Source organism: Micropterus dolomieu, linkage group LG18, assembly GCF_021292245.1.
Source record: "Micropterus dolomieu isolate WLL.071019.BEF.003 ecotype Adirondacks linkage group LG18, ASM2129224v1, whole genome shotgun sequence".
Lineage (NCBI taxonomy): Eukaryota > Metazoa > Chordata > Actinopteri > Centrarchiformes > Centrarchidae > Micropterus > Micropterus dolomieu.
Genome location: NC_060167.1, coordinates 27,359,647 through 27,379,976, shown reverse-complemented (window position 1 = coordinate 27,379,976; position 20,330 = coordinate 27,359,647). Strand labels below are relative to the sequence as shown.

The following is a 20,330-nucleotide window of genomic DNA, read 5'->3' as shown; positions in this document are numbered from 1 at the left end:
AACAAAGTGCACACATTTGTTTCCGGTCATGGCTTTTAAAATAAAACAACATAGACGAGCCCGTGAGATGATGTGGATACCTAAAAAGTATATACATATGCTATGGAAAAATAAAAATAGATTTATTTCGGTAAGTATTTGCTTCAACGTTATTAAGCAAGGCAATTCTCTCATTTTATACCGCAAATCACCATTCGGCTTTAATATTGAAGGTAAAGTCATCCCGTTTCCGGCCTAACTGTAGCTAGCACCACTGTCTCGGTCCTCTTAAATCTCCGTTTGGCCATTGGCTAAAATATACACCCAAACTTTTGCTGGAAGAAGTTGTTGCAAATTTTAGTTTACAAATGTTTCAAAATGTAAACTGTTTCGGGAAGAAGCAACCTTTAAAATGTTCTACAAAGGAAGAAACTTTAGCGTGAACGGCCAGAAGCTCCTTTCCTCGAGCAGATGAGTTTCGTTAAAATTAGCTAACGTTAGCTGGATGTTACCGACAACATGCTAACACTGAAAACGTTAGTTTTCCTACATTTTGATGGGTTCACTGAGAAATGACAGCCACGGAGCTGATAGCGGAGTGCGGCACTGATGTGTTGGTCAGTTTCGCGGAGTCTCTGCACATGTACACAGGTCTGTTAACTGTGGCTACAGTGTGTGGAGGGCTTTCGGGAATATTAGTTGCTGCTCTTTTATATGTCTTCTGCCTGAAACCTTTGCTGTTGACAAGACAAGTAAGCAAATAATAACACGGAACCTCACCCTAGTTCTCCATCACTTTTATCATACAGACGTTATATTCCATCCTTGGATATATCTTGTGTGTCATCCCTTTAGGGTTACAATGCAAGGAGGCTACTTGAACCTGATTATGTGGAAGTGGACAACAACCAAAGCGACTGTGTCAGCAACAGCAGAAAGGAGGCTCCGAGTGGCACCACTAATGACAAAGTACTGTTATCCAAGTGAAGTTTAACACCGTCTGAGACACTTAACGTTATTGTAGCTTCACAAAAGTGGATGGCACAGTTACATGAAATGTTTACTGGGAAATTTGTGGCAAATACTTGGAAATGGCAAACAGAGGCTTCATTCTGGGTTATCTATTTTTTATGTTTACTTGTTAACTTCCCACCAACCATTTAAGCCTGTTTACTCGTTGTCCAGGACAAGAAGAAGCAGCCACCCATGAACAGTGATGTGGCCGCATTTGCATCCAGAGCAAAGGTGGTTTATCCCATCAACCAAAAATACAGAGTAAGTCCGTCATTAATATAATATAATAACCATACACCTTCTGCCAGGTATACAAGGTAATAGACTCCCTACAAAACTACTGAAATAAATGCTTAAATAGGGACCAGTAACCAAGGTCACTGATTTTATCAGATCTTTTAATGTTTTACTTAAGCAATAGTAATTAATAATATCAAATCAGAAAATCAAGTTTAGCTAAATATATCCACAGTGCTGTTTTAATAGAAGTGATGGCCTAACTAAATACCGTAACCATATGCAAACCAATCCAAGGGTTGTTGAACATCAATAATAATGTAGTATGGTTTAATCTATGGTTTAATCTGTTTGTTTACGATTACAATTCACTTACTGCATACAGTTTGGCCAGAATGCTGCCAAATTGGCCACGAAAAGTGCAAAAAGTCTTAAGTGCAACCTTTCGCTGTATCTGTCAGCCTTTAGCGGACGGAGCGTCCAATCCATCACTACATGAGCACTCCAAGTTGCCAGCTATGCCTAACAAGGAGTCGTCCTCCTCAACGGATGAAGAGTCCCTAAGCCAAGAGCAGGACAACGACGACAGCAGTCAGTTTATCTCCTCCTCGCTGGTCCCCAAGAGCCTGCAGAACCAGAGCTTCACCAGGGTCTCTCACTACCCTTACACACTTATGCAACCAGGGTAGGCACCAGTAGTTTCTAAATGTTAAGCTGTAACCATACACATCAACTTTACAGCAATTATGCACAAACCCCAGTATGCTGGCAGTGATAATACTTGTTATCTCTGCAGTTTTGAAGGTAGGATCAGCCTTTTCTGTTTGGCCCTGCAGGATATCCAACAACATTGCACCCAGCTTCAGGAAGAAAAGTGTCTGGTGAGGTTTTTGTCATTTTTCTACAATATAGTAGTAAAATAGTTAGAAAGTATATTTCTTAAAAGTCGTCAAAGTTGAAATGGTTTTTTTATTCTTACTTTTTTCCTGCCATAGATTTTTCTTCAAATGGTGAAAATAATATTCAGCTGTCGTTTTCCAAAAGGAAAAAATGACGCTGACTTCTCCAAGAGTGTTCTCCAAATGCAAGAAAAGGTAGAGACAGATGTCTTACTGACAAGTGGCTTCTTGTACTCATCACATGTTCTTTGATGTCAAATGCATTGTTGTTGTTTTTTGCACATACAGTACATGTATATTACATTCTTTTTGCAGTTCTTGATTTACTGTGCACAGAAATGCTGACATTTAGATTTTAATCCATAGGAAAGTATATGTTGTCATTTGTCATTTCAGGAACTGAATGAGCTGAAGACACAGTTGCCAACAGGCCACACTGCCAGTGATAAAAATGATGATGCTCCCTGTACTTTAGAGGAAATAGAGAGAGCTCAGAAAGATCTTCTTGAACGTGGCCTCCAAGTGGTAAAAGCAAATAGCAAACCCCAGAATGCAAATTATTCAACAATTATACTGATTCTAATAATTTAAGTCTATGAGACCACCATTATTTGCACTGCCGGTGTTCTGTTGATTTATGCTACCTATCAAGATGTGCTACTTAGTGGTTGTGCGCATGCGTATGACCCATAAGCAGGGTCTGTTTCCACGCCCATAAATCTGTGCAACCTTGCTGTTGGGCATGCCATCGAGACAATGGCTGATCAGCAATATCAAAAAAAATTTTTATTAGTCTAACGGAATACACTACCCCTGATATCTTAAATAAAGATGGCATAATATAGTAATTCAACATGCTCACTATCTCCTTACATTACACATAGAGTGAGTAGTGGTGCAATATTAAATGATTCTGTTGTGGGAGCATTATTTGGTAGGGGATATTAGTCAGATTACACTACCCCTGAAATAATGTTATAATATTAATCAAAAAACAGAAGATGTCATAATACTGTGAACTTTATGGGATTGGAAAAGGGAACACATTAGGTAGCATTTTTCGATAGGGCAGAGCGACTCGTAGTCTTTGCTATCGATTTGCGCTGTGGTAGCATTTTTCGACAAGGCAGCATATATGGTCAGAACACCGTCTCTGAAAGGAAAATTAATGTATATGTCTCCTCACAGTCCAGACGTTTCAGCAAACAGGTGGAGGACTTGTGCCAGCATCTGCTGAAGAAGACCAGTGTTTTCTCTCCAGATGAAGCCCATAATGTGAACACCTCTCTCATCCAGACTCTTCTGTTAGTAGAGAACCACCTGATGAACACACAAGAAGCTGATCTAAAGGTAAAGCAACACTAGTTATTGGTTGGCATGCCATTCATTTTGCTTCTCACCCCTTGTGTCATCATGTGAGGAACTGGATGTACTAAAGACAAAGTTCAACGTGTCTGTTCCTTTTCTCTTCTCTTAGAGGATCCAGCGGAAGTTGTTGTGGTGGGAGGAGCTGACGGGGCTCCTTCAATCCCAACCTGCCTTGCTAAAGCGGGAAATGTCTCTGAGGCAGAGCTTGGTGGCAACAACCCTGGAGCAGCTGACGAGCGATGACGTCTTGACCTTTAGCCACATGGAAAAGATACTTTCAGAGGTTCAGGCAACTCTGACTGAAGGCCTCCAACAGTGTGCTGAGGGTAAGACCATAGACTGCATAAAATTTGGACATAGGGCCTTTCCGAAAGTACTTGCTCCTCCCTCCCCGTACCTTCTTCCACTTGAGTACTGTCCGAAACCAATTAGCATGGAGTGGTAGTGGGTTACAAAACCCTCCGATGCTGAGTGAGCACCAATGCTGACTTGTTGAAGGTGTGTAACAGCCTTTGCTGGACGATGGGGGACCTTTCTTTTAAATTTGACTACGCCCCTAAACATGTAGGATTTTTAAATTCCGAAACTACACTAACATTTCTAAATCACCATACACAGGTTAACAACGTAGTCTAAAGGTTATATTGTGTTTATTAATAATAAAAAAAATCTTCAAAAGTAGGCTAAATAAAACAACAGAATAATAGAACAGGACACAACTGCATATATAGTATTATCACAAAACAGGCAACAAAGGCATTCAAGAAAAATAGTTAAATCTTTACACATTTTAACTGTACTTTACTATTCTTCAGACCATATAATGTTTCAATATAATGTTTATAATGTTGTATTTGTGGGTTTTGTTTGGACCATTTGTATTTGTGAATGTAATATTTTCCATATAAGATAAAGAGGTTCAAAATATATTGTCTAGTCTTTTACAATCAATATCAATCTTATCATAAAATAATATAATGTATCTTTTTCATAAATGAATAGCTCAACCAGTCAACGTCTTAAAGAAGTAGGCTTTTCTCATATACAATCATAAAATAAATGACAAATGGTTTCAGTTCAGTATTGCATAACACAGACTTTTCCCTTAACATCAATCCTGAATCTTAATAGCCTACAACTGTTGTTTGATTGATACACATATGATAGAGGTGAGTGAGGGAGAGAGAAGTTCATCCGAAAGTTGGCCGCTGTAACTCGATTTGGCTGTGGAGGTGACTCCGACCAGAGTACACTGATGGAGTGGAAGTGGCGAGGGTCTAGTTTCGGAAAGACCCATAGCGTCACCATCTGAAGAGTCCCTGACTCCGGCTAATCCAAAAATGGGCAAAGAGGTGGAGCTGAGGCGGGCAGAAAGACGCCTGGTTGCTGAACCTCACTGACTTCTAGCCACTTGAGAGGATGCCTACCTGTCAATCAAAGTGTCCACGCCCTAAATTATGCCTAACTTTAAGATGTAATATAATTTAAACATGAGTTATTAGTTCAGTTTCATCTGAGGAAATTCACTTCAATGTACACTCAGGTCAATAGATAATAGATGGTGGGCATTTTATAAAAAGCATTTTGTGGGTTAAGAAAGGTGATTGCAATAGTGAAACTATTCAACACTCTATAGTAACACAGTTATCCAAATGTGTGTGTCATTTTCTCACATTATACTCACCTAGTTTCTCGTGGCAGGTAGCAGTGGACAATGTCTAGCCTACTTTTCAAACTTAAATGACGTTCTCTCTCTAAATAGACCATTTTCTGGGAATCATTGTTAGCTCCTTAAACAAGGTCAGGTTCTTTCAGGACAGCACTGGATATCATGCCTATTACTGCATCCCACTCTCATGCAAAATCTTGCAGCACACTGTAACACTTGACACAGATTGTTGCTGCTGATCTACTGTGTAATATAAGGCACGCTAATCATGTTTAACTTAACAGTGCAGCTTGTCCCCCTCCCCCCCAAGTACAAATCGTGATTGATAATGGAAAAATCTTTCTAACTATGTAATTATTTAAAACAATAATAAAAATATTTTAATGCTTACCCCTCTTAATCAAAGACGCTGGGATTCTTTCAATACATGAGCCTTTGCACTCACATTCAACGACCTTATAGGGAAAGAAATCCATCATTGAAGAGAGTAGCCTCATTAGACCATATAGAAGTGCAGCCACAAGACCTTTTACCATTGAGTAAAACGTGTGACCACTCTTTCTAGAACAGAAAGAAGTAAGCCTGCTCACTAAGGGTTGCTGATATGCACAGTGCAAAATGTAGGAAGACTAATGTAGAGCGACAGGCAGGCTGAGAGTGGCTACACCAAAAAAGTAAACTGAAATTCAACATCAGAATGTGGAATACATTAAAACCACAGATTGATACAATTTTTCCTTCAAAAAGTTGGTGTATCGTTAATTCTGCAATAATATATTGTCACTCACATAGTACTTATTTTTTACAAGAACAATATACAATAAACAATAAACATTTATACCATAGTCATCCAGCTGGCTTTACAAACTGTAATTTTGAAAAAGCTAAACTGGTCCAGCTCATCTGAAAGTTGATCAATCATGTTCCAGACTGTGCGAGGAAAACAAACGAGCTGGTGAAAGACAAGTGCAGCAGAATGGAGTCCAAGAGGAAGAAGCTTTTGAGGAGCCAGACCAGGGAAAAGAGCCGAGCCCTGGAACTGAGACAGACTCACGGAGACCTACAACAGCTCATTAAGGTAATATTGCCTCCCCGTTCCTCAAAATGTAGATCAGGAATTACTACAAAAAAATAAATAGACCAAAAACATATGGTGCATGTATGTCCACTGGTATCTAAATCTGAGCTGTAACCTTTCCTCCAGGTATACCAGGAGCTGCTGACGAAACACAGGCAGCAGATTTCTGACTTGGAGCTGCAGCAGGACAACAGGGTGGCTGAAGCCCTCTGTGACCATTGGAGGGTAAAAGATCGGATACTATATTTGTATTTGTGTGCTTACATGTGCTAGTGTATTTCTATTATTCTTGTGTGCTTTTGTATCCCCAGAAACTCCGTACCTCCTGTTCAAAGAGGCTTGGAGAGCGAGCCAAGGACGTCTTTGTCACCTCTGTCCGTGCCCAGTCGAAGCTCTCTGCTGTGCGCTGTGTGGAGCTGTGGTTGGACCTGGAGCAGGAGCTGGTTGCACAGCTGCAGCCGGCAGAGTGCAGTACCAAGCTGCAACTGGATGACATGAGGGCTCAGCTGGACAAAGATGGACAGGTAGACGCCATCTGGTGGATCAGACAGATACAGCTTCTCTGTATAGCCTAGCAGCAGATATTTGCTAGAGTTGAATTATGCTAAAGGTTTTCCAATGTTTCCAACTGAACCTCTTTTTCTGTAGGTGTGGAGTGAGGAGATGGCCCTGGTGCAGGCCTGTCTCAAACACCTGAGTGAACAACAGATGAAGATCCTCCGAGCCATGTTGACCAGACAGAGCTACACACTCAACAGGTGAGACTGGACGATTGCTGTCAAGAACTATTCATGGCCTATTGAGGGTGTGAAAGATTATCTGATGTAAACCTGCACTAACAACAGATTCACAACACAGCTTTCTTCTATGTGGCCATATCCACTCAGTTTTTACGAGTTACTTAGAAATAATGCAATATGATCTTCTTCTCAGCCAAGTGGGGAGGTTGATAGAGAAGAAACATGAGCACCTGTTGGTGGCGGTGCAGAGGCACTTTGTGGTCAGGCACTTCTGTCTGCACATGCTGAAAGAGATGAGACTGTCCAAGCTGAAGGCACTCTCTCAGACTGATTTTAGAGCTGTGCTAATGGAAGATCCCAGTAAAAGCCAGTCCTGTGTCAATTCAACACTCAAGGTGGGCAAAATGTTTTGTTGTTATCAATACATTCCTTTAGGCACATCAAAACAAGTAACAAACCACTGCAAAATACAGCATGTCTCAAGTTCCCAGCAGGTTGAACACTGTTGTTGTTCCATACCAATCACAGCATAGCAGTGCCAGCCTAGCAGAGAGGCACCTGGGACCAGAAAGTCAGCTGGTGGGCCACAGCTTCCAGCAGGAGTTCCTGTCTGAACTGGAAACGGGGACGGAGCTTCTTCAGAGCCACGCACAGCTGGTGCTGGGCAACGCCCTCAGCCACGCCATCCAACAGATGATGACAGAGTCACAGACCTCTCCAAAGCAGGACGATTGCTTGAAGGTGTGTGTTGGGTTGTTGCTTTTGGTGTGTTTGTTTATCACATCACAGTAACATTTTTTTTTTTCTCATTAGCGCCAGCTGACAGAGGCTGCTTCGGAGAGCGTGTATGTCACCAAAGATTCTCTCACTGCACTGGTCCAAAGCTACTATTCCCACCTACAGGACATTATCAAAAGATTACAGCAGGATCTGACAAACATAAACCAGGGTGAGATGACAATCACAACACACATGCACATATCCACATCTGTATAAACGGTATAGATGTGGAGGATTACACAAGTGGATGCTGCATTTATAGTATTTCATTAGTAAGTCATAGGAAATATATTTGCAGTAGTTCAGTGATTATTATGATTGTTATGCAGCATGAGTTAAGTAGACAGTAGAACACAGTTTTGAATAGATAAAACACTTCAAGTTACAATGACTACTGTGTGTTATTTTTGTTGTAAACATTGCCTTCAGAGGTAAGTGAGAAACAGGAGAGCAGCAGTCAGCTGAACAGATCCTTGCTGAGGGAGCTGGTGAACTGGGGAAAGAAACCCACCTCTGCTGAGTTTCAACAGAGGTACACAAACCACAAACTACTACCTTTCTGCACTACACATGTTTATCAGTCTTAAATGTATAAAATACAAATAATGTGGGTTGTTTTCTTATGTGTCAGGGTTGAACTCCACAAAAGGAGGGTGTTGGAACAGTGTGATCCAGAACAGGAAATGATATATGAGGAATTGAGGCGGAAGAAAGTAGCGCAGGATCAGACCTTGGAAAGGATCAAAGCACAGCTGCTGGTTAGTGTGTTTCATGTCTTCTGTGCTTCCCTGCCTGACTGACAATGGGTTTTGTGACTATGACACTGTGTTGCTGTGTCCATTAGGAGGCAGAAGAAAGCTTCATAACTGAGCTGGCAGCCTTGGCCCGGGTTTCTCTCCACAGTCCTGATCCAGAACCCAGTGGTGAAGAGGACAACACTGGTACACACCTTTTACCCCAGATAGTAAACAAAATATGTAATACGCCTCTCTTCTGTCTCTTATTGTTCATGATGTCATATTTCAACAGGTATTGAGAGTACTGCTATATTGGACCTGCTTGCCCTGAACCCAGGACTAGATCCAGCCTTGAATCCGTCACTGACCCCAACGATTGTAACTCCAGTGGTGAAATCAAAGCCAAAGAAGAAAAGAGAACATGAATCTCATCACAGCTGAACTTTTAATACAGTAATGTTTATATATTCACACGGTAATGTCCAGTAAAAGGTTTATACTTATATTTTAATAGTTGTTGCCTTTATAAAGTAATGCCACCGTCCGTCTGCTGGTACCAGTTTTGTTGTTAGGAAGGTACTTTTGTTTGTTGGTTTGTTTGTTATATTGTAGCTATTTTATGTCTCAATGGACTGTCCAGTCATGTCATGTTTTCTAGAAGTGATGTGCTTGAATTAGGTTGCTGAGATCTTACAATAAATGTTTCCTGAAATCATTATGTATAATCTATATTTTTGTAAATACCATGTATAATTAAATAATGCAACTGGTAAAAGTATCTTCTGAATGCATTATTAAACTTTTGTCCTTTTTTCACCTTATATACAGAACTACCATGCTACGGGCCTGACAGTAATACATTATTGTCCTTTACCTACACCCACATTGCTTTTCATAACACGGCTCATTCACTGCATCGATTCCCAGTGATTCCTGAGTACAGGGGATGATGGATGTGCTGCTCTGTGTGTTGAATTGGAGATGTCCATTCTGATCATAGCAGAGTGCTACTACTCAGCGATGAAAGCCTTGCCCTTCTCTTGCTCTAATGGGGTTTTAAGTACAACCTTTTATGGACGATAATGCAGAGTAATGGTGAAAAGTATAGGGGGAGGGGGCTGAAGTCTGGCAGACAGTAAACCACAAGGTCTAGGGTAAATTGCCTGCTAGATTGCTGCCTACACACAGAACTGTCAGTTTGGAGTTTTAGGAGCGTCAATTAGCAAACATCAATTTTTAATCTCTGCTTTATTCATATGCTCAAGTTGCACACATTATCAATTATTGCTATGGCACCCTGAGAAAATTGATGCTCCTAGACCTCACCCACTCAAACACACTGGGGTGTCCTGCCAAGAGTGTGTATCTCCTCCAATGTATCAATTAAACATACGGCTGTTCTCTTGACGTGTGTCGCCGATGATCTGTGGTGAGGGGAAACCGTTTGGATGTATTTTGAGGTCCCTTGGAGGACTGCAGGGACTTGTGGGAAGATGACCTGATTTCTAATTTCTTCTCTCCTGCCTGGGCTGTGGGCTAGTCGCTGCTACCAATAGAGAAGCCCATCAAAGGAGTGTGAGTATGAGACGGCCCGGATCTACTTGGAGTATGGCCTCGCTATTCGCGTAAAACTGGATTTTATTTGTCATTTTTCAATGGACGCAGGCGTGACTGTAATTGTCTTTCAATAGATTCAGGTAAGTGGAGATAATCCTCATCTATGCTTAAGCTACACCTTTTGGTAAAATGTTTACAACCCAAACTGCATTTGCAACACCGGCATGGTGTTATCCCAGCAGGTGCACAAACAACCTGTCCTCATCTACAGACCGTTTTAAAAGGAGCCTTAAATGTGCCTGTATTCATCGATACATCCCACATTTATTAAGCGAAATGGCGAGTATGCCCTGAAGCTGTCAATAGAAATGAGCAGATAAAAAATGTCCAGCGAGGGAAAGATGTGCGAGAGTGTGACGGCGTCATCAGATCAGATGATCGGTTATTTTAGGGCCCAGGAATAAGGTCGCTTTCCAAATTCACACTTAAAGGGCTTTTTCCATCCGAGCTGAAAAAGTCGAATTTGTCATGTTTTCCTCCAATTAATTGCTGACTATGAAAGAGTATCAAATCTGAAAGACTGTTGATATTGTAACTATGTGAAACTTGTAGTTTGTCACTCAAAAATAAATTCAATACAAAACGCCCGGTATTATTACTATCAAAGCTGGGTTTTTTTTTTACTGTTATTAACATGTAACATAATTATAGTATGGATAAAGATAATTATGTTTTGGATGATAATAAAATAAGTAACACACAATTTACAATAAAAATGCTTCGTTACTATTGTTTTTATTATTTTTTTATCATCGTGTAATGTTAATATAAAGTATTATACAACAGTATTATTTTACTTTCATTGATAACCACCTGTTTTCTTGTGTCAAAGAAAGAGTGCTGAAAACTTTAATTTCCATCTGGTGTTTAAGATTTACATGCACTTGTATATGGGATTTTAATGCCACCTGTAATTATGTTTGTGCCTTATGTTTCTTTTATATCTTAATTTATTTTTATGTGTTATGAAAAGCACTTCAAAGTCACCTTGTTTTTGAAAGGTGCAAAATAAATATACGTGCTTTGCCTTGCTAACTGCCTTGTTTTCCTTCTCAGGTGAGCAGCCATGGCTAACCTGCAGCAGGAATACCCCGGGGTCCTTCTGGGGATCCTGGAGGAACTGGCCAATATGCGCCAATGGCTGACCTTCCAGGACCTTTGTCGCATGGTCAGCACCCGCTTTGATCTGGAGCACCTCATTGAGCTCAGGAGTTTGCTGTTTGCTGCTGCGAGCCGGGATCCCTGTTTCCCAGCTACGCTTTTCAGAGACCGGGTTTCCACCAGAGGCCAGGGGCTGTCACCCATAGGTGTCGCTGCTGACATTGTAACTATCTTCAATCTTATTCAGATGACGGGCGGGGCCCCTGATGACAGCCAACCAATGAGAGCCCAGCCGGTCCTCCCCGTTGACCAGTCCCCAAGCCCCAGTCTGCCTGGAATCTACCAGCTGAACATTTCTGGTCGAGAAAGAGGCCGTGCCCACTCTGACTCCAGTGGCAGGCCTCTCGACCAGCACTTGCTGTTTCCGAACTCTAACTACTCGGCCCGAAAGCGAGCAAGTCTTCCTCCAGATCCAATCTCACTTGTGTCCTCCCCTCCAATCAGGGCGAGGGCTGTGTCTTTTGACTTGCCTCACACCACACTTTTGTACCCTACTGGTCAAATCCCCAACGAAGTCATGAAGAATATGTACCTGCCTTTGGATACGGACAGTGAGTCTAGTGGTGATTCTGCTCCCATGGAGGTATTTGAAGCTGAACAGGGATCGTCTGTTGACCAGAAGAGAAACATCTTTAAGAAGGACTTCCATAACCAGCCGCCTCTGATACCCCAGGTGACCATTAGCAGTGAATCTCCCAGTCCTAGCAAGGGCCAGAAAGGCATAGACAATCACAGCTTTGAAATGATCCAAAATCCTTACCCGTCACCGACAACAGTCCATCAGTCGCCAGAGCAGCGGGCTAAACATGAAAGTCTTGATGACCTACAGGACTCAACTTACTTCGGACCCGGGTCAATCCCAGACTGGTCCCCACGGCACCTTCGACCTCCAAGGACCCAGAGACCCATGTGGGGCAACAAGAGTCACAGTCTAGAGGACCGGATAGGTGTGGGCACCGTTGGATTGGGGATGGAATCACAAGGGGGGCAACTTCCAAGACGGTCAACCCCTGCTATGAGTAATTTGGGGGGGTCCTCGGGGGGTGAGAGTGGGGATAGTGGATTTCCAAGTGGAGGCGATGTAGTCAAGGCTCAGGGAACCCAGACAGACCTACCGGACCCCCGGCGCCTGCGTAGCCTGGTCCACGCTGATCGCCTTTCCTTCATGACATCATTAGATGACCCTGAGTTTGGTGAGGATGACATCAGTGCCATCTTTCGTTTCTTAGATGACATAAGCATGTGCGGTTCCACGGGAGTCCTGCACCCCAACGATGGATCAGCCATTAATCAGGACACGCCAGAGGCCAGACGCGGCCGTCTAGGTCAACTCTCAAGGCTTTTTCACTCTCTGGAAAGCAGTGATGATGGGCTCAAGGCTAGTGTATGTAAGCTACTCCTCCGTATGAGCCAGATAGAAAGACAACTAGAGTCACTGAACGATGTAAAGGCTGAGATTTCCCAGGTGCTGTCCGCTCTGCAGCGACTGGATGAAAAGATCCAGCAGCCTATCAGTAGTGGTGGACAAGGCACTAGTGGGCGATGGCTGGAGCCTCTCAGCGGTGTCTCATCCTTTATGAGCCACCCTCTAACCCCTTCTGAGTCATCAGAGCCTCAGCCTCTGTCTGCATCTGGGCATCTGTTTCCAGGGACCAGCACTAGTAGTCTGGACTGGAGCCGATGGAACACTCCTGGGGAGCAAACAGAAAGCAGCAAAGGTCAGGCTGATTCAAAGGGGCGAAAAGAAGGGAAGAAGGATGCATCATTTCGCCGTGCCTCCAAAACCCAGCCTGAAGACAAAAGTGTCTCTGATGCCAAACAGCCGATTGTCTCTAACTCTGCAAGAGACTGGACAGTGTCATTCTCGAAAAGTAAAGATGGCAAAGCTTCACATGGAAAGGTAGAGTAATTCTACTGTGTACACTGCATCCTGCAAAGAAATATACCTCATCGATTCAAATTCATTTGCATGTTTAGTGGTGGTATTTAATTAGACAAAAATTATGCGTGTTTGCCTGAATTTTACATATGTTTAAAGATTAAAATAAGTATTGTTGTAAATACACAACATTTAAAATCTGTGTTTGGCCCATTTTCCTTTTAGGCAGATCATTCAGGCAGCACAACTAACCTACTTTCCCAGAAGTCCTCCAGCCTGGTGGAACAAGTATTTAACTCATCCCTGTTCCGCCACAAAGACAGCAGTCTGACAGGTGGGCTAACCTCTGGGAAGATTGTGGACCCCAGATTGGCTGAGGGGAGAGGAAGGCCCATATGGACTGTAGATGACAGAGAGGCACGAGTCACCCCTTTGGATTTACAGGTAATATTTGTTGACAGGGCTACATTAGCTAAAAACATGTAATTACATTCTGTTTCTATCATGTCTATTATATGAAGTCAGTGGTTGTATTCTATAAATGACTAAAATAGGATATGCTTTGTGGATTGTTTTAGTACAATATATTTTTTATAAATATATAATGCAAAAATAGAGTAAAATACAATTCTGTGTTATGAAATAGCCTCATGCCAAATTAATGATGCATAGTGGGAAAGAGTATACAATATTTAAATTTTCTTTGATTAGATTAGATCTTAGATTAGATCAGGATTTGTATTTAATACTTACCAGTTTATATCTGCTCTATAAATCTTTTAATAGCATCATGTTCCTCAGGCCCAGGAATCTCTGAACCCCAACAACATGGAGTTCTGGATGGACGACATCTACACTCCAGGGTACGATGCTCTACTCAGGCGTAAAGAGGCTGACCTCCGCCGGGCCAAGGTCTGCAAGCTGCTTGCACTCATTGCCACTGCAGTGACTATCATTCTCATCATAGTCATTCCTATTTGCACCATGGTGTCATGATGACCCGTACAGAATACCCAGATTGTTGCCTGTTTTCATCGTATTTATTTATTTTCAGCAGCAATATGCTGTACCCAGGAACTTGCACGCCATTCTCATGGAGATTAGTAGACGAGAGACTGTGATGCTAGGATGCTAAAGCTGGATCGGTGATCACTTAACTTTCAGTACCTTACACTTGTCTGCATGCAGCAACCTTATTTATGACTTCAGAAAAATAGGAGGATTTGAACAGTAGCTTACTTTGAAATCGAGTCACTCCCTCATGCAGTTACAACAAATTGTAATCTCCCATGCCAAGTTTGTTCTCTCATTTATTTCATTATTTTTTTCTTAATAATTTCAGTTGGCTGCAAAAGGCAGTAATTAAGGATGAATGTTTAAAATAATTTTAAAATAGCCCTGAGCGCATATGTTGAAACTAGTAATACTGAGCCATTGCAAAAGATTTCTTTTTATTTTCTCATTTGGCTGCTCTTCTTCTGAGAAACAGCACTGTTCCAAATTCCTTGTGAAGCAGCTTCAGCCTTGAGCACTGCCTGACTCTTTCTTGCTGTTCCCGTGAGAACATTATTATTTCACTTCTATGTAAGATAACAGTTTTATCAGTACATATGTTTTTTTTTCTTCAGTTCAAATATCCTTCCTTTAGGCACCCAGTCAAACATGCTTCTCAAACAAGCTTAAATCAATAAAACAAATCATATTTTCATAGAGTTCCCTCCCATTTTTCTTACTGGAAAATATCAGCTTATTCCACTCATGAATGTGTTTGGGTTGGAGTGTTTACCAAGTGTCAGATTTCAAAAAATGGAAGATAAAAATCTTGTTATTGTTGAAGCAGTGAAGGAAAGAGTGATCCTTTTCCAGTAAACACTCTCTGAGAGGGAGAGTCCACTTAAATGTAATTTAATTGATGGAATGTTTGGAGTGCACCTATGCACATTATCTTTTCGCTGTACTCACTTGGCCGGAGCTTCTCCACACACCTGCACGCTCACATAGAACCAACAGATTCATCTGGCGTCCTTTCACAGATAGTTTTGCCAGTGGTGTGACATTCCATTTTGTAAAAACATTATGTTAACTCAGGAGACATTATATTTAATTTAACCTTTGGTGCCAGACTGTAAAATCTTGGGGGGAGGGGGGGACAACAAAATTTCAGTGTCATTGTACACTTTTTAAATATAATGAGATTCAACATAATATTTCTGCAATAAATACTACCTTTGTGAATGTTCACTTTTTGTTGAGACTTTGTCAGGGAGGTGTTGACTGAACTCTAATGTAAGGCTGTAATTCAATGTACGATGTGTATTCTGGTCAAAATAATACAGCCATATTAGTAACCACAGCCTCAAAATTGAACAACTGGCACTATCTCAATACTTGTATTTATTGCAGTGGTAATGTATTGGGTTGCATTGAATTTTCTAGGTGTTCAAGGTTTTTTTTTATTTTGGTCCACTCCCTCTACATTGCTAAATATTGATGATTTTGTTTCTGTTCAACAGTAGATAAGCACTTTTCTCCATTTATGGGGTATACACCAAAGTGGACAGAAACTATGCATATCTTTGGGAAAAACTGTATAAATGCTTGTTTTCTTTATTTGTATCCAGACCCTTAAACTTCACTTTGCTTAGTGTGTACAAATATGTACAGGATGTATAGAGGGTGTGTTCTGCTTCAATGCATCCTCTTAAGTAGATGTATATCTGCCAAGTGTTCCCCGGGAGGCTGCTTGTGGATCAATTACCCTTCTGATGGTGCCACTGAGGAGGCTTAACCTTGTAGTCAGCACAATCAGCAGGTGCTTCCTCTGAAACTCGGTGCATTAGAGTCGCCTGATATTTTCTTCACTCCTGAGATGCAAATTTGGACCTTGTTGTTATAGTATTCATGCACCTTTTAGGCAGACAGCAAAAAATCTGTGAACTCATTATTCAGGTAAACACCCTGTCTTAAAACTGCTTGTAAATGAAAGAAAATATGTCCAGGTATTAACAGTACAAGTTACTGGTGTGCAACGCTTTATATGATTGTAATGGTGTACACTGACTTATGTTGCCTATCTGAATAAACTTGGCAAAGTGGCAACGTGCCGTCTACACTATGTTGTCTGATCTGATAAATAACAAATTAAGACCTAATTACACTATTTTATAAACACATTTAAAACATGGTGAATGAAAAAAATGCCCCCTGAATGCATCTGTTCTGTTTTGCAAAATTAATTATTTCCTATTTTTTATATTGGGCTTGCACTTGGCTGAGGCCAGATAACACTTGCAGATAGCAATAATTATTCACTCAGTTTAAGGAAGGGCAGACAGTGATTGGAAAAAGTAAAAAGAGAATTCTGGCAGCTAAATGATCAAGTGACTGGAGGAAATGTATAGAGGTGAATAATTGATAAAGACAGAGAGCGCATATCGACTGACAGATTCTATTATCTCAAATCAACTCTAATGGACCTGCAGTATTCAGAACGCACACATGCACACACTTCTGGGGACAAGGGTATTGCTAAATCAGACTGTCAATGCATTATAAACACACACACACACACACACACACAAATCAGTTACAGTCTATTGCGGAGTTGTTTAAAATGTCTTATGTGTTATGGACACATAAATACATGTGAATTGTTTGCAACTGATTTAGTGTGTGTGTGTGTGTGTGTGTGTGCGCGCACGCTACCCTCATTAAATGTTGCACAGGAGAGCTGCTGCTGCACCCAGATATGCCATCCGTGGCTGATTAATGATGCTGTTCTGTGCATCCCATGTGCCAGGCCCATGGCAACAGGACACAGTCCTGTTTTTCAGAGGATTTTATGATTTCACACATAATTTCACCATACTGTTTTCATAATTTGATACACAGTAAGGAGAGCAGGAGGCACAGATAGTGGACTCATTCACCATTTTTTCTTTCTCTTTTTTCCCACCGTTTTGATTTATTGCGCAAAAAAAGGATTTGATATAAAATACTAATGGGACTACCGGGTACAGTTAATAAGTTAGAAGCAGATATTTGAAAGAAAGTGAACTCAAGCACAAATCTAATTTTAAAAACCTCCACAGATTCTTAAAACTACAGACCCAGCCCAATTTGATATAGATTTTGAACCAGAGTACACTAGGTCACTGTAAGTGTCACTATAATTATGTTTGTCCCTCATGTCCTTCTCTAATGTATGGAGGACCTAAATAGTTATATAGCAGTGTATTAATTGATAATGATTTGGACAACCGAAAGAGAGATTCGTATAGAAAAAAAGTTAGAAATGAATATGTTAACCAAATCCACATTTAATTAGAAAAAGAATGCAGTTCGTGAATTGATAAAAGAATGAGATTAATACAATACTTTGCAAATGTTAAACAAAGTTATTGGACAAATTTAAAAGAACGGTGTGTTTGTGACATATAAACTCTATATATCTATAAAAAAAAATATACCTGCTTCGCCACAATCCCGTGCAGTTACAACTCTGTGTGTGTGGGGGCGGTACAGGGCTTCAGCACTAGCTGCCAGCTGACGAAGAAGAAAACCGGCGCTGATTTTGAACTTTGAAGAAGAATGTGCAAACTTTATCAGACAGGTGTGGCTCCGTTGTTGCTGCTGTGGGAATAAACAATATAACATCTGTTTTTAACTCTGGACGTGGTTACATTTCATGTCAGCCGCACTATCACGGGGAAATTTGCACAGGTAATTGTTAAGTTGTTCACTTTTCACCAACATAACTACAGGTAAGTTAGCTAGTTAGCAGAGTCAGGTCTACACAACCTTGCTAACGTGAATGTTAGCATACCGATAGCTTCCTCACAGGCGCAGTAACGTGGCGTAGCCTAACTATATGCGTGGCTAGCGAGACGTTTTGAATACAGTGGAGACAATCATTGCTAACGCTTGAACAAAAGCAACATAACGTTATATAAGTTTGGCTCGTTTAGTGAAAATTGTAGCCCGTTGTTTACCTTACTACGTAGAAAAGCAATGTTGTGTCGTTTATGAGTTATTGATCAACGGAAGTTCAAATCTGTGAATATATTTCGAACTCAGTGCAAACAAAATATAAAACGTCAACAAAATAAAAGTAACATTAACCAGCATGTTATCCAACTCACCCATTTCTCCCTACTAATCTAACTAAGTTGATGTCAACTTTAGCTAACCCAGCTGCAGTTAGACACAATGGAGTCGTCTGTGGTAAACCTGTACAACCAGTTCCAGAGTCTGACAGCCCAGGTGGACGATCTGAATGAGGGCATTGAACCACGTAAGTAATTTACACACTTACTTTTGGTATTTGTCACCTCTTTAGGAGCCTATCAGTGCTACTTGTGTAGCCTTAATGTAGGTAAACCGGTCTGCTGTGGCATGGTGGTAACGTTAAAAGCAGTAATCTTGGGTTCATTTCCATCCCAAAATGTGTTAAATGGTGTTATTAGCCACTGTCTGTAACTTACATACATGCTCTAGAAACTGATGGTGCTGACCATGACACAAATGGGGGTTGAAACTATTGGGGTTAAGGCTGTAGGAAACATTTCCATGTCAATAGTCCAAATAATGCACTTCATTTCCATTTTAACTGAGGAAAGAACTGTTACTCACTTTACAGCAGGGCACTCTGCCTTTTTGTGCTCTGTGCTAAGGTAATTTGCATTATTGCCACTGAAAACCAGCGGAAATTTGGACACCTAATTCTCCACATCAGAAAGTAGTATGTTGTGCACAGCAGTAACATAACAATCTCGCCTCCTCCGTTGTGTTATTCAGAGTTCCTCCAGATGGCATTGAACTTTGAGGAGTGCCGTAAGAAGTGGCTGCGGGCAGGTGAAGAGTTGGTTTCCTGTAAAGAGGTGCTGGCTAAAGCAGAGACTGAGAGGGGAGCCCTGGAGGTCAAACTAAAGCATGCTCGCAACCAGGTGGATGTGGAGATCCGCCGGCGGCAGAAGGCTGAGGCAGTCTATGAGAAGCTGGTTGGTGCAACACTATTTATAAATCATGTATAGCTGCATGGTGCTTGTTTATGGGATACAGAGGAGATTAGAAGGAATAAAAGCTATTTGTTATCACTAAACAATGCATTTTTCTGCATTTGCCTTTTCTAACAGGAGCGTCAGCTACAGCTGATCCGGGAGCTGCTGATATCCGAGAATAACGGTGGCAGTGTCCTCCTGAGTGAGGAGCAACGCTCTGCCCTGGCCTTCCTCAGTGCCCACTCCCAGGCAGCACAGGCTGTTAAAGGCAACCTCAACTCTAGTCGAAGGTCAGATGCTCCTTGTCTCATTCCGAAATAGCTAGATGTCTACCATTTTATATATATATAATCTCTCTCTCTCTCTGAGAGAGAGATATCTAGAGAGAGAGAGAGAGAGAGAGAGAGAGAGATATCTAGAGAGAGAGAGAGAGATATCTAGAGAGAGAGATATCTAGAGAGAGAGAGAGATATCTAGAGAGAGAGAGAGATATCTAGAGAGAGAGAGATATCTAGAGAGAGAGAGATATCTAGAGAGAGAGAGAGATATCTAGAGAGAGAGAGAGATATCTAGAGAGAGAGAGATATCTAGAGAGAGAGAGAGAGAGAGAGATAGAGAGAGATATCTATCGATTATATATAGATACAGAGAGAGATATCTATCGATATATATAGAGAGAGAGAGATATCTAGATATAAAGAGATAGATACATATGTATATGTATATATCTATAGATATCTAGATAGATATCTATCGATATAGAGATAGATAGATAGAGATATAGAGATAGATAGAGATGTATGAGAGACACAGACACGTATAATTTACCAGAACATTGTGTACTTTTGTGGACAACTAGCCATGGAAATTGGAAGTACTTCAGACTGTGCTGACTTTAATCTATTTTACAGGTTAAATACCATCAATGAATCCGCTTCTTTGATGTCAGACATCAGCTATGACCAAACAGATGACTCTCTGGTATATTGATCCATTCTCTTAAAAGTTTTACTGTACATTTGCTAGAAGTGTGACAATACGCTTAGCTTCAGAGACGATACATGATATTTGGTTCACGAGAATGAGTAGAGACACTATTTTAACACCATTTTTTAAGAAATCTTCAATGACAAAAATCGGCGTTTACAGACACTGTTCTGTCTCCTAGCATAC

At 41.1% G+C, this 20,330-nt stretch overlaps 3 protein-coding genes across 5 annotated transcripts in view; all 3 read left to right on the top strand.

Annotated features, from left to right (window-relative positions):
- On the top strand, positions 1-9,279 carry LOC123987366 (ellis-van Creveld syndrome protein). Of its 2 annotated transcripts, none has more exons than XM_046076178.1 (20): positions 1-130; positions 835-948; positions 1,165-1,254; positions 1,692-1,915; positions 2,027-2,111; positions 2,226-2,324; positions 2,526-2,654; positions 3,318-3,479; positions 3,607-3,823; positions 6,096-6,244; positions 6,371-6,469; positions 6,556-6,768; positions 6,893-7,002; positions 7,178-7,379; positions 7,513-7,725; positions 7,798-7,933; positions 8,194-8,296; positions 8,396-8,522; positions 8,609-8,705; positions 8,794-9,279. In XM_046076178.1, the coding sequence occupies exons 1-20, from the start codon at positions 29-31 to the stop codon at positions 8,940-8,942; spliced, it is 2,820 nt and encodes a 939-aa protein (XP_045932134.1). In that variant the 5' UTR covers positions 1-28; the 3' UTR covers positions 8,943-9,279. The 2 variants fall into 2 exon arrangements, with proteins under 2 accessions (XP_045932134.1, XP_045932133.1); XM_046076177.1 differs by lacking the exon at positions 1-130 and adding an exon at positions 230-731.
- An 888-nt stretch (positions 9,280-10,167) lies between these two features.
- LOC123956518 (major intrinsically disordered Notch2-binding receptor 1-like) lies at positions 10,168-14,709 on the top strand. The gene is made up of 4 exons (XM_046028771.1): positions 10,168-10,198; positions 11,175-13,179; positions 13,384-13,602; positions 13,960-14,709. The coding sequence occupies exons 2-4, from the start codon at positions 11,185-11,187 to the stop codon at positions 14,152-14,154; spliced, it is 2,409 nt and encodes an 802-aa protein (XP_045884727.1). The 5' UTR covers positions 10,168-10,198; positions 11,175-11,184; the 3' UTR covers positions 14,155-14,709.
- Positions 14,710-17,725: 3,016 nt separating this feature from the next.
- Positions 17,726-20,330, top strand: part of LOC123956883 (rac GTPase-activating protein 1-like) — a 10,904-nt gene continuing 8,299 nt past the window's right edge. Inside the window, exons 1-5 of one of the 2 annotated variants that reach the window (XM_046029387.1) lie at positions 17,726-17,880; positions 18,343-18,451; positions 18,955-19,157; positions 19,293-19,447; positions 20,069-20,138. In XM_046029387.1, coding sequence (XP_045885343.1) covers positions 18,367-18,451; positions 18,955-19,157; positions 19,293-19,447; positions 20,069-20,138 — 513 coding nt within the window. In that variant the 5' untranslated portion in view covers positions 17,726-17,880; positions 18,343-18,366. The remainder of the gene's footprint in view (positions 17,881-18,342; positions 18,452-18,954; positions 19,158-19,292; positions 19,448-20,068; positions 20,139-20,330) is intronic. The other variant, XM_046029388.1, reaches the window with a different exon arrangement.